This window comes from Mastacembelus armatus, chromosome 21, assembly GCF_900324485.2.
Source record: "Mastacembelus armatus chromosome 21, fMasArm1.2, whole genome shotgun sequence".
Lineage (NCBI taxonomy): Eukaryota > Metazoa > Chordata > Actinopteri > Synbranchiformes > Mastacembelidae > Mastacembelus > Mastacembelus armatus.
The window spans coordinates 5,882,324-5,897,849 of NC_046653.1; the positions used below are offsets into that span (position 1 = coordinate 5,882,324).

General features: G+C 39.2%; 1 protein-coding gene across 1 annotated transcript in view; it reads right to left on the minus strand.

The window, feature by feature from the left end:
- tmeff2a (transmembrane protein with EGF-like and two follistatin-like domains 2a) overlaps positions 1-15,526 on the minus strand; it is a 122,945-nt gene that overhangs the window by 66,602 nt on the left and 40,817 nt on the right. Inside the window, exon 3 of the mRNA XM_026295735.1 lies at positions 10,845-10,974. Within this exon, the coding sequence (XP_026151520.1) occupies positions 10,845-10,974 (130 nt within the window). The remainder of the gene's footprint in view (positions 1-10,844; positions 10,975-15,526) is intronic.

A 15,526-nucleotide genomic window follows, 5' to 3' on the forward strand; every position in this document is an offset into this window, starting at 1 on the left:
AAAATACACTGCAGCACACAGCAAACTAAATAAAATAAATCAAATGCTCTATAAGTGATGTAGATAAAGCAATGTCAAAATGCGGAGTAATGGAGTTACTCCATTAAAGTTTGATTATGGGGATGAGTCTAGATAAAGTGATCAGTCTGAATCTAGATTGAGTCTTGATTTGGATGATGCTGGGGATAGCATCAGGTGCTAAAAGCACAGCTGAACTGAGAAGATTGTGTTTAGGATTTCATTTCTGTGTGGTGAGATCAGAAAAAAACTGCCCATAAAGAATCCGATCTACTGAACTGGTCCACTGTCAGAACGAAGAAGGCTGGCTTACTGAATGGAGAGTAACTCCAGTCAGACCAAACCTGATGCATCTGTGGCAATGTGAAAATCAGGAATGCTAAAATATGCTACTGGAACTAGCCTGGCTAGCAGGTAAATGGCAGCAACTGTAAATGATTCACCTTTTTATCAAGCACTTTTGCTGTCATTACCCTCTATCCCAGTCATGCACTCACTGCCAGATGTGCAGCACCATCACATAAATAATATAGCTGCAAAAGATGTGTATCCATTATAAGAAGATGCTGCTTGCACTTACTTCAAGTTTCACCTTGCAGGTTATACAGTCTAATATTTATCTCAGCTCAAACTGCATGTTTAGCTTTGAAATGAGTATAAAAAAAACTTAAGATATAGTCTGTCAACTGTTTAGTAGTGCAGTCACTCTAAAACAACCATATTATTTCAAAAGAATGTATTTTCCTGGACTCACAATAATGAAAAAAGCTAAATGTGGACAGGGTCACAGTTGCCTCAATTTAAAGACCAACTATGGCAATTAGAAGTTGTGTATTGAGCCTTATCTTAATGAAATCATCAAAGCAAAATAAGTCTTTTATTGGGATACTGCTTGTTCAAATGAAGTGAGAGTTATTGCAATGTTATTCTGCTTGTTTAAATGTCAGGGTTTTTAAGTCATTTTATTGCATTTAGTGTAATAATGATATTCTTATATATATTATAGTAATATACAGTTATATTTACTGTAGACAAGTAAACCATAAGTAAACATTTGTTTTGTATACAGTATGTTTCATTATGGGAGAACAGAACAGTTGTTGCCAACATAAATAACCCCCCAAAAAATACATAAACAAACAATAATAACACTACTCTCTACCTTAATAATATTCTACCCTAAGGGTCATTAAAACAAATGTAAATTCTTCCTGAACAAGAGGTCAACCCCTTCCTCTTCAAATGATCTAAACTTGTTTAATTTCTCTCACAAGTTTCACAGATACATTTCAACTTCAATCAATTTGAGCAAGGAAAATCAATTTACGTGGCGAAGCAATTGCACATCAACCATATTTTTCAATTAAATAAAGCAGAAGCAAATTTCTGTGTAACATAAAAAATGGAGGAGTAGGGAATTATGTATTCATGATAGGAACTCTCCAATTTTTCTTAAAGCTGCAAGGGCAACCCTCTTGTGTATCTTCAAGGATTCAGGTCAGATATATTAAAACTGATCAAAAAGAGAATCAGGTTGTTTAATGATCACGGAATTACATACAACATGCAACTTAGACCTTGATAATACACACAGTGCATTTTGGTTTAGTAACACTAAACTAAACTTTATTTGTAAGAAAACTCCACTTCTGAATGTGAAAATATCTCTATGCACACTTGAAAAAAACTGCCCTCCTCCTTTCCTTATTTTATAGCTGTAGAATTCCTGTGACCTTGGAGCATGTGGGATACTAAATGTGCAGTGTTTCAAGAAAAGGCTTAGCTTGAAGGATCAGGCTGAAATCAGAAGAGGTTCATGGGAGATCAATAAAAGCCTTTAGTATCTGTACAAGGGCAGAGTTTTGAGGAGAAGAAGACTGGCATTAGAAAATAGAACAAAATGGCAAGGGAGATAGGCACAAACATACTTTTTTACCTGCTTTCTTGAAGGGTCACAACAAGGAGATACCACACAATTTTATTTTGTGAGAGGTGCTCAGAGAGAGCAGAGAAGGACTGCCAAAAGGAGGGTGAGGAGATGGGTGGGTGACCTCTAAAGACAGGAGCTGATTGAAGTCTTACTTATAGTAATTTCCAGGAGACTCAACTGCCTACTAATTGCCTAATTCTAAACTTTCTCTAACCCTATTTGCTTGCACGCAAACACATTTTTCTTACTTCCTCTATAAAGTTAACGCAAGAGTATAAGATGGCACAGCGGATGGCTGCCTCGGTGTTACAGTGCCCTCTACTTTGCCTTGTTCTGTGTTTTTATTTAGTTTCCTGCCACAGTTCTGGTGGCACCTATCCTAGGGAAGAGCTCATGAACATCAGAACTACTACCCCTGTAGACTCATTTCCGAGTTTTCTGGCTTCCACTTCAGACTTACTGGCTATTTTGATCAAGGAGACACGTAACAAAGCAAGGCCCCACAAAAAAAGGGAAACACTCAGGTGTGCTTCTGCGTTTAATCCAAACTTTGGTCATAGCATCCCTCAGTTCGGGGTCCCCCTTTTGGCCTGGCGCACTTCCGTTGTGTTTTCTCTCTTGCATGTGTTTTCGTTGTTGCAACATTTCTCTCTTGTGTGTTTTCTCTCTTGTATGTTTAATCTTTTGCATGTGTTTTCTTCGTTGCGTGTGTTTTCTCTCTTGCATGTGTTTTCTCTCTTTCAGCATTTCTCTTTTGCGTGTTTTCTCTCTTGCGTGTAACTTTTTACTTTAACATTCTAGCACTACACTTCACACACTCTTCACTCTACTGTATATATATAGTATTTATCTTATTTTTATTCTTTTTTCTGTGTACATACTCTGGTTACATACAACTGTGTACATACTCCATATCTGTATATATGCTTGCACCAGACAAATTCCTAGTACTGTAAAGTGTTCTTTGCTGTACCTGGCAATAAAACTGATTCTGATTCTAAATAAGTCTTTCAATTAAGGCTTAACCAAAAGAGACACAGTGACTGGTAAACAGTTTTGTATTTAACCCTAACGCTTCACCCAAGAAATAATCTACAGAAAATTCAATTTTTTTGAATTTAAGCGAGAAAACAGTTCCTGTCCTTGTTTAGGCAGAGGTGGACACTGCATTTTGCACAGAACACATGGGAAAAGCGAGGAGTTTCTTTGTAGTGCTCGCACCTTTGTCATTGTGCCCAGGTTGGGAAGTGGTTGACCCCACATCTCTCCTCACATCTGGAGGCAAGCTGCACGAGGGCCACTTCTGTGGTGGTGTTGGTGTTTGTGGTTTTGAACAAAGTTTTTACCATATGGTTATGCAATAGGTCTCAGAAACGTGTGTATCAAATATGATACCCACGCCATTATTGGGTTAAAATCAGTGTGTTGGAGTGCACCACCCAAAATCCTATATGTTTTATACGCAACACCACACCTGTCTTCCCTTGTGTGGCTTAAAAACACAGTCTGTGACTCAGACAGGTTACCTCTACTATATTTTATCAAAAGTAACAACACACACAACATATAAAACCTTTAAACACTTAAGCATGTTGCTATGATAATGTTCTCATGAGGTCCAGGAAGTTATACTCTTCACTTTGTGAATTGAGTTGGAAAATGCTATGAGTGCTTGCCTTAGCTTAACTCACTCCTCTGGGGAACATGCTGCTTGGTTTGTTTTGCTTTGCTAAGCTAATGCTTAACTGTTCCTCAATGTGCTGGGCTAGCATTTGATGTGATAGAAAAGTGGTACCATCCTGTGCTAATCAACTTTCACAAGCTTTATACCACTGAGCTCTCCCTGTTGTCGGCATCCAAATCAGAACTTCTTTATTTGTCAGTGGCATGAAGATAATAAGGACTAATATGAAATATACCAAGCGCGAAGTGGCTGGGATGAGAATCAGCACCTCCAAGTCCGAGGCCATGGTTCTCAAGGTGGCCTGCCATCTCCAGGTCAGGGGAGAGATCCTGTCTCAGGCAGAGGAGTTTAAGTATCTTGGGATCTTGTTCACGAGTGGGGGAACGACGGAGCGTGAGACTGACAGATGGATTGCTGCATTGGCAGCAGCAAATAGGAGGCGTGAAGAAGGAGCCGAGCCGAAAGGCGAAGCTCTCTATTTACCGGTCAATCTACGTTCCAACTCTCAGCTATGGTCATGAGCTTTGGGTCGGAGGTCAGAGTAGCCTCCACATCGAGAGGAGCCAGCTGAGTTGGCTTTTACCACAGTAAAATTGAACTTGATGTGATCACTTTTCTACACCAGTCATTTGAAAATGCTTTTCCTTGGGGACAAAAAAACAGAAGCTATAATGCTGGTTTATGCCTCAGTGGCGTCACATAGCGTGAAATTGGCACCTCAACAGGCCTCCTGTTTACTATTTGGAATGATGGGAGACTCTAATGTCTGGCCTCTTGGCCTCAGGAGCCACGAGGGTTATTGAGAACATGTGAAACTGTGCTGTCAGGTGGCCATAAAAAGAGGAGCACCATATTGAGTAAAGGCACAGTCGAATGTGAAGTTACAACTATGTTGAGATTGAAAATTTAATAGGGATCTTAAATAACTACCACACATTCTCATAATCTCCTGCCGAGATGATAAGGTGTCTCATTTGAATTCCAGTTTGATACTCATTGACAGACAATACCGGTCAGAACTGCAGCACTGACTTGATACAAAGTCTGTTAATCTGAAAATATATTTTTTTAAATTTTTACTATATTCATTATTGATTTCCTTTGGTAACACCCATACTATACTCTAAAACATAAACATTCATTCATATTCTGACCACTTTAAGGACATCTTCAGCATGTTGACTGAAAACTGCTGAAAACTAGATGGCTTAGTTGACCAAGTGGAAATAGGCTTCTTTATGAGGTATACTATGTCATTGTTATGCTTACCCTGATTACACTGCTACAAGTATAGCAACAAAAATCAATTAACGCAAAACCTAAATATCCAACTTACATATTTAATCAAAAATACATAATTAAAAGTGACACTGGAAGGTCTACTGTATAATTTCATGACACCTGCTAATGCAGATCATGCAGTATGCTCAAAGGTTTACGATACTAACAATCCAGGATTCCATAATTGTTGATACTAATCCATTAATATGAGCACTGGAGAGTCAAAATCACATTATAAACACTATATCTAGATTTTCACTCACCGGGTTTTCCTACGGAGAACTCACTTTCATGATCTCTCTCATCCCAGTAAGGGAAACAAGTATTGGCATTAGTGAGCTGACATATATCCATTACACTCTGTACTATTGCTGCTAATGGGATTTTGGAAGATGGAAATGGAAAAGATGACACAGAGAGATTGGGGGAGAGAACAATCAAGAAGAAGATAGAATGCTCTGTGGCATTAAATGCAGAGCTTGCGTGAAGTTGTTTCAATGTTCGCATTGCCTTCCATTACTTGCCCCTATCATTTGAATTCAAGATATTTTCAGATACATATTCCACTGCTGCTTATTATAAGTTAGCTCAGCTGAGTTGTGAAGAAAGCAAAAATAAAACACTTCAAATGTGCTATACTTTTCTACATGATAGGTTTGTTTGTCACATTATGACAAAAAACAAAACAAAAAACTCCCACACAGCAAGCTTGTGTGTTTAACATTCAAACTAATAACAAGCACTTTCTGCAGACTTGTAATATTCACAAAATGACTGTAAATATACACGTATAAGTCACACTACAAGCCAGAGGAGTAAAAAAAGTGACTTATAGTCCAGAAAATACGGTAGTTTATTATTATCTGTACAATTGAAAGCAATCCACTAAAACAGCCCTGCCAGAACATCTGTTTTTAGGAAGCTCATGTTTCAGGATATATTCAATCATATGTTTTTATTATAGAGGTCACAGTTAAAGGTTGAGTTCTACTGGACTGCATTTTATCCAGAGGTGCTGTTAATATTCTGACCCTTTTATGAATGTAAATGGGAGGAGAAAAACATAACAATTCCACTAAGTTGTCATGAGGTTGGTGGATGGGGAAGGATGAAGGAGAGAGGTGCAGGACCCAAATGCAGGACAAGCAGTTCTTTATTTTCCCATAGATCAACCAGGGCTCAAGTACATATAAAAGCCCTCTGTTCAAAACTAAACCACTACAGGAAAAATTCCACCACATGGCATCACAAACAAATTCCCCTCTGCAACTCAGGCTTGACACAAACACAACGTTAATGTTTCGACAGCGTACAAAGGAAAACAGGATGTATATATACACTAGGAACACAAGGCTAATTGAAAACAGGTGAAACTAATCTAGACTAATAAACATAAAGCTACCTATAACTACGATAGGCGCTACACAGGAAAACCAAAATAAACCGGAAACCAAACTTCACTCCATGACATATGTATATATATATATATATATATCTGATGCGCTACTTAATTTTTCTTTGTTTTACTCTGTTTCCTACTGTTTTATTCTATGCACAATATATTTTCTAACCAGAAGATAAACTCAAAAGGAGATGGGTAAACAGTCCTTTCCTCTTAATTAATATTTTGTCTTAAATGATTTGTATCCCAAGGTAGTTGGCCAATCACATCAATGTTTTTAAAGAGATTAGACACTCTACAGTTTGTGTATTTTATTAATTATATTTTTCTTTTATTTTGTCTGGGCACTGTTGCAAAAATATTTAACTGAAACAGATTTCTGTAACAGCAGTTTCTTTTTCTATTTTTTATCATTTCAGTTTCTCTTGGGGGTTCACTGCATCATTTGGGTATTGACTTAGAGTGTTCAATAAATTACATTTTCTTCTTTCATGCTTTCAAAAACATTTTTCACTGTTGCCCATCCAAATGTATCTACCTAACAACACTAGAATTAATTGAAGTAAAAAACCCACATCAAGGAAATCCTGCCATTTGGCATGCAACATTCACGACACTGTGCTATATTTAGAAAAAAAAAAACAGCACATGTAATAAAATCTGACTCCACTAAAATAAACACTGATTGGCCCAGGAGAAAAAAGTCTGGTTGTTTATTGTTGCCTTGATCTGGATAAATGCCAGTACAAAGTGTACATCTGAGTGTAACACGAGACACTGAACAGAGACTATAGAACCATTGTCATGGTCTGTTTGTCAGAACACTGCACCACAGAAACAACTTTGTATGAACCTTGTATCAAGCTCTCTGAAGTACTGCTTGTCATATGGAAGAAAGTGTCTTTTTATCACTTTCTCTTCCAAAAGATACACAAATCCATGTCCTACACGCTGTCTTGAAAAGGACCTCACATGCAACCCATCAAATCAGTCTAAAGGGAGTCTGGACACTTCATCTGACTGTGACCCTGCCTACTGTTTCAGCCACCACTACTCTTACTGCAATAACACTTCCACCTCGAACTCCACATGTTCCCTGTGCTGAGCTATGCCCATTCACAGTCCTTTTAATGGACCTCTGCCGACTGCCGGTCAGGGTAACTGAGTCAGCTACTGCTCGAGTTGAGCCAGCAATGATGTCTTGGTTTAAGCACTGACTCACATATGCCTAAAAATAAAATCACCCAACATCACCTTGCCAGTCAGCTCATAAATTCACCACTATGCACATGATTCAGGAAATGACTCACTAATTGGTAGATTCCTTGTGGGTGTCAATGCTTTTTATCAAGTATATGGATGAGGATTAAACACATCATACTTGGGAAACCTAATTACATGTTCTGATGAAGTAACAACCAGGTGAAAGAAAATCACCATCATCTACTTTTATATGTGTATAGAAATTTCATAAATTGTGACCACTATAAACAATGGTTATAGTCTTTTGTATTAATACAAAAAAAGAGAAGAATTCACAGGGTAGAATTCGTGACAGGGTTTACAACTGCAAAGATAACAAATGTTGTACATTGGTTCTAATTAAACCAGTCACAGATTATTCTCACTCACTGAGATAAAAATACAGTGACTGTATGAGGATCTTATTTCTACTAATACCAACAGTGTGGGTTAATATAACCATCTATGATCAAGTATTTTTAATTCCATACAGCTGCATGCTCTGAGCAGCACTACTGGTCCCCACAACACGACTACTGAAGTGCCTGACCTTTTCTGACTGAAGATGCCCACTCAGCAGCTTAGACACAAAACTATATCAGCAAACACTGGTCCTAATTATGTTAGATAATCGCACCAAGTGCTTTTCATTTCCCGGCAATGGTAAGATGACAACAATAGGCAATGGCATGAATGAAGGGGTTATACAATAGGTAACTTTGGGACAGTCTTCAACTAACCAAGCAATTGTTGAAAAATCTAAAAATATAAAAACAAGACAGAACCTAATCATTGCTTGGGCATGGAGAAGAGAAAGATTTGACTCTGTGGAGTATTTTATTTTGTATTACAGGAAAAGGATTATTCTGCATGTGCAATGGCCACTCAGTGATACAAAACACATTTTATTGACATTTTGACCAGAATCAGTTAGGTCAATAGCTAGCTGGATTTATGCATCATAGTCATTGATCTCCAGCGCTTCTGTTGTTTATGCTCCTGGTACAGAAATAGGTGATTGTAGCACTTCACCTGATGACTGCTGCTGTGCACAACAGGATGTGTTTCAACATTTCCAGGCTGTGATGCATAGTCAGTATAAACCCCATGCTAATTGTGTTTACATTCTTTTACTCACTTTGTAAAATGGAGAGGCAACGGGAAAGATCTCACTAGATAAACTAGATACCAAAATGAAAACTAGTTACTCCAAAAAATGCAATCATCATAATATACAGTGTAATTGTGTTTACATTCTACCCTCCACTTGGATGGAAAGTAATAATTGTGGTGAGAAGAATCTTTGCAGTATTATAACATATGGTGATTATTCTTCAAGTCTCTCATTGTTGCAGATCATTTTCTTATTGCTTCCAAGTGCTATTTCTTCCCAACATACTATTACATTCTTGTAAGGGAATGTGTGTTACCTTGGTACATTACTGTGCTAACACCTTAAAACACAAGCATAAGTTTGGCCAGTGAATTTAGGCCACCACACCAACCAGTAAACCAGGACAGCAGTAAAAGAAAAAAAAAAGCTATTCAAAGTATAGTATCAGGATGCTAATAAACCAGTCCACAATGCAATATATCCGTAGCTCACAGCAAACATACAGCACTGCCAAAAGGAAATTAACCAACATAGCCACAACTACCCTGAGACCTTTAACAATCATTGTGTCATCTCTTCCATTGCAGATACTCTGGTACTTAATGCCACCCAGAAATAGCTTTTACATTTTAAAGGCAAAAAAACTAACAACTACAGTCATGCTAATGGCTCTTCAAAGTACAGTAACTAAAGCATGCTCAAAAAGCTGCTACGGGATGTCACAAGTTAAGTTTCAGTATTTGTGATGCCATAACATAACATCTGTCTGATGGTATATATCAAAACAAAATTTAAAGTTAATATGAAATGAAGTCAAACTCCAACTAGCTTTATCGTTAGTTATTATGCTTCCAGCTGCTAATATTGCATCTATCTAACTATAATTTCAATATCTTTTTCCCTTTAACCAGAACAGGTATTTGACCTGGACAAACAATGGGGATGGATGATGATTTGTTGACTGAATCTGTTGTCAGTCGAGGACCCAAAGCCATATCGGAACACTGAGACATACTAGAAACTTTCTTTAAGGTAAAGAAGATAAAGAACATAAAGTCTGCTGATTTGTTGCTAGTTGCTTCTTTAAAAAAAAAAAAAAAAAACACTAAACAGGTCTTAAAAGTCATCAAATCTAAAAAAAAAAAAAAAGTTGACTCATCAAATTCAATTCAAACATTTGTTTAAACACTTCAGTCTGGACCAAAGTGGACAAACAGACCAACCAACATTAGCTCATAAGAGTAAGTAATTAAATTGAATATAACGTTTGGGAATATGAAACTGTAAGCATCATAAACTACATTTATGATGTGCATTCTAGAAAACAGTCATACAAACTTGAATAAAAACACATATCTTCATTAGATCTTTTACAGCATTAGTTCAAATACTTGAAAAAATAAATAAATGAGAAAATATCTACAAAAAAGAGAAAAATAATGAAATGTAGATGATGAGTGATTCAGTCATTCAATTTTCTGCTTTGTTGAACATGCCTTGTGGCAACAGTGTTACAGTAACTACCTATGACAATTTGGCACATGCAGAATTATTCACATTTTATGCCTTTTGACGTGTACTTAAACTTTACATAATGAAAAGGACACAGCCGTCAAGCTATTTTTTACTTCCTGTTCAACACAGCTAATTTAAATAAAGGGTATAATTAACACACTGCATTGCTCAACAGGCCTCTTGGCCAAATGTTGTCTTCAGTTCTTGTGAGGACATTGTGTGCCAATGATGAAATCTTTATCTGTTCAATAAACATACACGTCACTATCATTGTAGTTGCGCTTATTGGGAATTGCGTCAGTCTGGAACCTCCAGCAATTGTTTCATCATGCTTTTTTTGGAATTCCTTTGAAATAATGAGTTACTCTGTGATTACTAAAACTCATCCACTGGAAGCATTTGCTTGCATTAATAATTATATTTTTAAGCCTGAAAAATGTACTATATTCAATGTTGAAACAACATTAGGTTTACCCCTTTGTAACATTCTTGCTCTACATTTGCATTGTATCCTTTGATTACACACAGCTGTGCAGCAAATGTTCATTCTTAACTACTTTACTTTCATTCTTAACTACAGTGTGTTTGTGTATATGTTCAATGTGTACTGTAGTGGTATGTTGCTATTAGTGCTCTGCCACGATACAAATGTACATACCAGCAGGACAGGCGCCTTCAGACATAATAAGAACTTCAGACTGTTGTTTGCAGGCATCCCTGCGCAGAAAACACTCGTTCTGGTAGTTCTGATTGTTGGAGCCACACACTGGGGCGTAGTCATTGTTGCACTGCAGGGATGAGAGGAGAAAACATGAGGAACAGGCAAGAAGAACAACATAGAAAAGGAGTCATATTTAGGTAATCTAAAAATAACACAGACAAATTTGTGTTCCTTCAACATACAGATAAATCTTTGGGTAGACACCATTGTCTTATATTTAATTATCATTATCATCTTACATATAATTATCATTACCATGTATTTACCACTAACAATATTAAGTACAAAATTATAAGCTATATGTGAGCTCTTGTTGGGGGGTCAACTCCATTTTATTAAAGCCATTTTAGCAAACGAATGCAAAAGATGGATTTTGTCATCGTGTTTTTTTTTTAAGTTTCATTCAACCAAATTCACCCTAGAGTAGTTTTTATTAATAGAAATAAGATGTTCCCATCGACAAATAATGAAAAGTCCTTGTAATGTCCATTTGAAACTGAAAATAGAAATGTTAATTGAGCTACTTGTAACACAGCACTTGTTTCAACATTAAAAGACCCGTCTATGTAACAAAATCGTTTGCATTCATAGAACAAAACTGAAGTGTCCATTTGCTTTTTTTCTTCTTTTCCTTTCGGCTGCTCCCTTCAGGGGTCGCCACAGCGAATCATCTGCCTCCATTTAACCCTATCCTCTGTATCCTCCTCACCCACACCAACTATCCTCATGTTCTCCTTCACTACATGCAAGAACCTCCTCTTTGGTCTTCCTCTAGGCCTCCTTCCTGGCAGCTCTAACCTCAGCATCCTTTTACCAATGTATTCACTGTCCCTCCTCTGAACATGTCCAAACCATCTCAATCTGGCTTCCCTGGCTTTTTCTCCAAAACATCTAACATGACCTGTCCCTCTGATGTCCTCATTCCTGATCCTATCCATCCTCGTCACTCCCAGAGAGAACCTCAACATCTTCAGCTCTGCTACCTCCAGCTCTGCCTCCTGTCTTTTTCTCAGTGCCACTGTCTCTAAACCAGACAACATTGCTGGTCTCACCACTGTCTTGTCCACCTTTCCTTTCATTCTTGCTGACACTCTTTTGTCACACATCACACCTGACACTTTCCTCCACCAGTTCCAACCTGCTTGCACACGTCTCTTCACTTCTTTTCCACACTCTTCGTTGCTCTGGACTGTTGACCCTAGGTACTTAAAATCCTCCACCTTCTTCACCTCTACTCCCTGTAACCTCACCGTTCTACTTGAGTCCCTCTCATTTACACACATGTACTCTGTTTTACTGCGGCTCAGCTTCATTCCTCTCCTTTCCAGAGCAAACCTCCACCTCTCTAGATTTTCCTCCACCTGCTCCCTGCTCTCACTACAGATGACAATGTCATCTGCAAACATCATGGTCCACAGAGATTCCTGTCTAACCTCATCTGTCAGCCTGTCCATCACCACAGCAAACAAGAAGGGGCTCAAAGCCGATCCTTGGTGCAGTCCCACTTCCACCTTGAACTCCTCTGTCACCCCTATAGCACACCTCACCACAGTCTTACAGCTCTCATACATGTCCTGCACCACTCGAACATACTTCTCTGCCACTCCAGACTTCCATCCATCCATCCATCTTCTATACCCACTTTTCCTGGTTCAGGGTCACGGGGATCTGCTGGAGCCTATCCCAGCTCTCTCTCGGGTGGAAGGCAGGGGTACACCCTGGACAGGTCACCAGTCTGTCGCAGGGCCACTCCAGACTTCCTCATACAAAACCACAGCTCCTCTCTCGGCACCCTGTCAGACGCTTTTTCCAAATCTACAAAGACACAATGCAGCTCCTTCTGGCCTTCTCTGTACTTCTCCATCAGCATTCTCAAAGCAAATATTGCATCTGTGGTTCTCTTTCTTGGCATGAAACCATACTGCTGCTCACAAATGCTCACTTCTGACCTCAGCCCAGCCTCCACTATTCTTTCCTATAACTTCATTGTGTGACTCATCAGCTTTATTCCTCTGTAGTTTCCTCAACTCTGCACGTCTCCCTTGTTCTTAAAGATGGGCACCAGTACACTTCTCCTCCATTCCTCAGGCATCCTCTCACTCTCCAAGATCTTGTTAAGTAGCCCAGTCAAAAACTGTACTGCCACCTCTCCTAAACACTTCCATACTTCCACAGGTATGTCGTCAGGACCAACTGCCTTTCCACTCTTCATCCTCTTCAACGCCTTCCTCACTTCAGCCTTACTGATCTTTGCTACTTCCTGCTCCACAACAGTCACCTCTTCTACTCTGTGCTCTCTAACATTTTCCTCATTCATCAACTCTTCAAAGTATTCCTTCCATCTTTCCATCACACTTGTGGCACCTGTCAACACATTTCCATCCCTGCCCTTAATCACCCTAACCTGCTGCACATCCTTCCCATCTCTGTCTCTCTGCCTCACCAACCTGTACAAATCCACCTCTCCCTCCTTAGAGTCCAACCTATCATACAAAACCTCATACACCCTTTGTTTGACCTTTGCCACCTCTACCTTCACTTTATGCTGCATCTCCCTGTACTCCTGTCTGTTCTCTTCTGTCCTCTCAGTGTCCCACTTCTTCTTAGCTAAACTTTTCCTCTTAACACACTCCTGAACTTCCTCATTCCACCACCAAGTCTCCTTATCTGCTTTCCTCTTTCCAGATGACACACCAAGTACCCTCCTACCTGTCTCCCTGGTCACTATAGCTGTAGCTGTCCAGTCATCTGGAAGAACCTCCTGACCTCCCAGAGCCTGTTTCAGCTCCTCCCTGAAAGCCACACAACACTCTTCCTTTTTCAACTTCCACCACTTGGTCCTCTGCTCTGCCCTTGTCCTCTTCATCTTCCTCACCACCAGAGTCATCCTACACACCACCATCCTATGCTGTCTGGCTACACTCTCCCCAGCCACTACTTTGCAGTCACTGATCTCTTTCAGGTTGAAACGTCTGCACAAGATGTAATGAACTTGTGTGCTCCTGCCTCCACTCTTATATGTCACCCTATGCTCCTCCCTTTTCTGGAAAAATGTGTTCACTACAGCCATTTCCATCCTTTTTGTGAAGTTTACCACCATCTGTCCTTCTGCATTCCTGTCCTGCATACCAAACTTACCCATCACTTCCTCGTCACCTCTGTTTCCCTCACCAACATGTCCGTTGAAGTCTGCCCCAGTCACCACTCTCTCACCACTAGGGATACCTTGAAACACCTCATCCATCTCCCTCCAGAATTTCTCCTTCTCTTCTAACTCACATCCTACCTGTGGGGAATAACCACTGACAACATTCAACATCACACCTTCAACTTCCAGCTTCAGACTCATCACCCTATCTGACACTCTCTTCACCTCCAGAACATTCCTAGCAAAATCCTCCTTCTGGATAACTCCTACTCCATTCCTCTTTCCATCCACACCATGATAAAACAGCTTGAACCCTGTTCCTAATCTATAGGCCTTGCTACCTTTCCACCTGGTCTCCTGAACACACAAGATATCTAACTTTCTTCTCTCCATCATATCAGCCAACTCTCACGTTTTCCCTGACAAAGTCCCTACTCAAAGTCATATTTGTCGTTTGATTTGGCTTAAATTTTACATCGAATGCCCTTCCTGACACAACCCTCTACATTTATCTGCACTTAGGACTGGCACATGAAGACACTGGATTGTGCCTCCTTGTGGTTGCATTTGTCCATTTGCTTTTTTTTATTTGGCAAAATCCTTAAGTCACTTAAGTTGCAGTTGTTGGGGTTTAAATTGAAACTGTCCCTTTTAATGGCAATGAAGAAGTCTCTGCTTTTCTTTTGTCTAATTGATTTAAAGAAGGGAAAAAAGGTGATGTGCAGTAAATGAATTCATTTGAATTTGAATATCATGATAAATCTAAGCAAGCCACACCCACACAGTTCTAATGAAGCAGATTAAATGACTTTGAGTCACGAATCCTTGATAAAGAAGGACAGTTTTTTTTTAAAAACTTATTCGTCATTTAAAACCTGTGTTACATTGCAACAAAGATTTGCTTCACTTGTTCAAATTCACACTGTATATGTCTTTTGGAAAAGCATCTGCTGTTGCTCACCTCCGTTGTGGCTCCACTGGAGCAGTAGGAGGTTAAGTGACTGAGCAAAATAACTGCTAAGGTACAAGCACACATTACTCATTCATTTCCCAACATGGTTTGTTTGCTCCGGAGCAACTTTAGATTTTTCAGATGACTGATGGCACTTGAGCACCTAGTCTTAGTTTTCATTCTTTTGGCTGTAAAGGAGACATATTCATTTGATTTGATATTATTCACCTGTGCTTCACTGCAGGAATAACAAATTTGATTATTCAGTTGAGAAAAATTCCCTTCAATTCCCTGGGAAGAAGGAATGGCTATCAAAGACTTTGGAAAAAATGTTGCTTCACACTCACAGCCTGTAATCCGTGTGCTAAAAAATGGGCAATTGTTAAAATGTGTTCCCGCTGGGTGTAACATCACAAGGACCAGGGGTTTTCTTGATAGTCCCAACGGAAACTAGGCTAAGAAGCTCATGCCTCTTTTCCTTCGCTTTTGTTCCCCTTTAAGTCTCTGACAGATTGACCT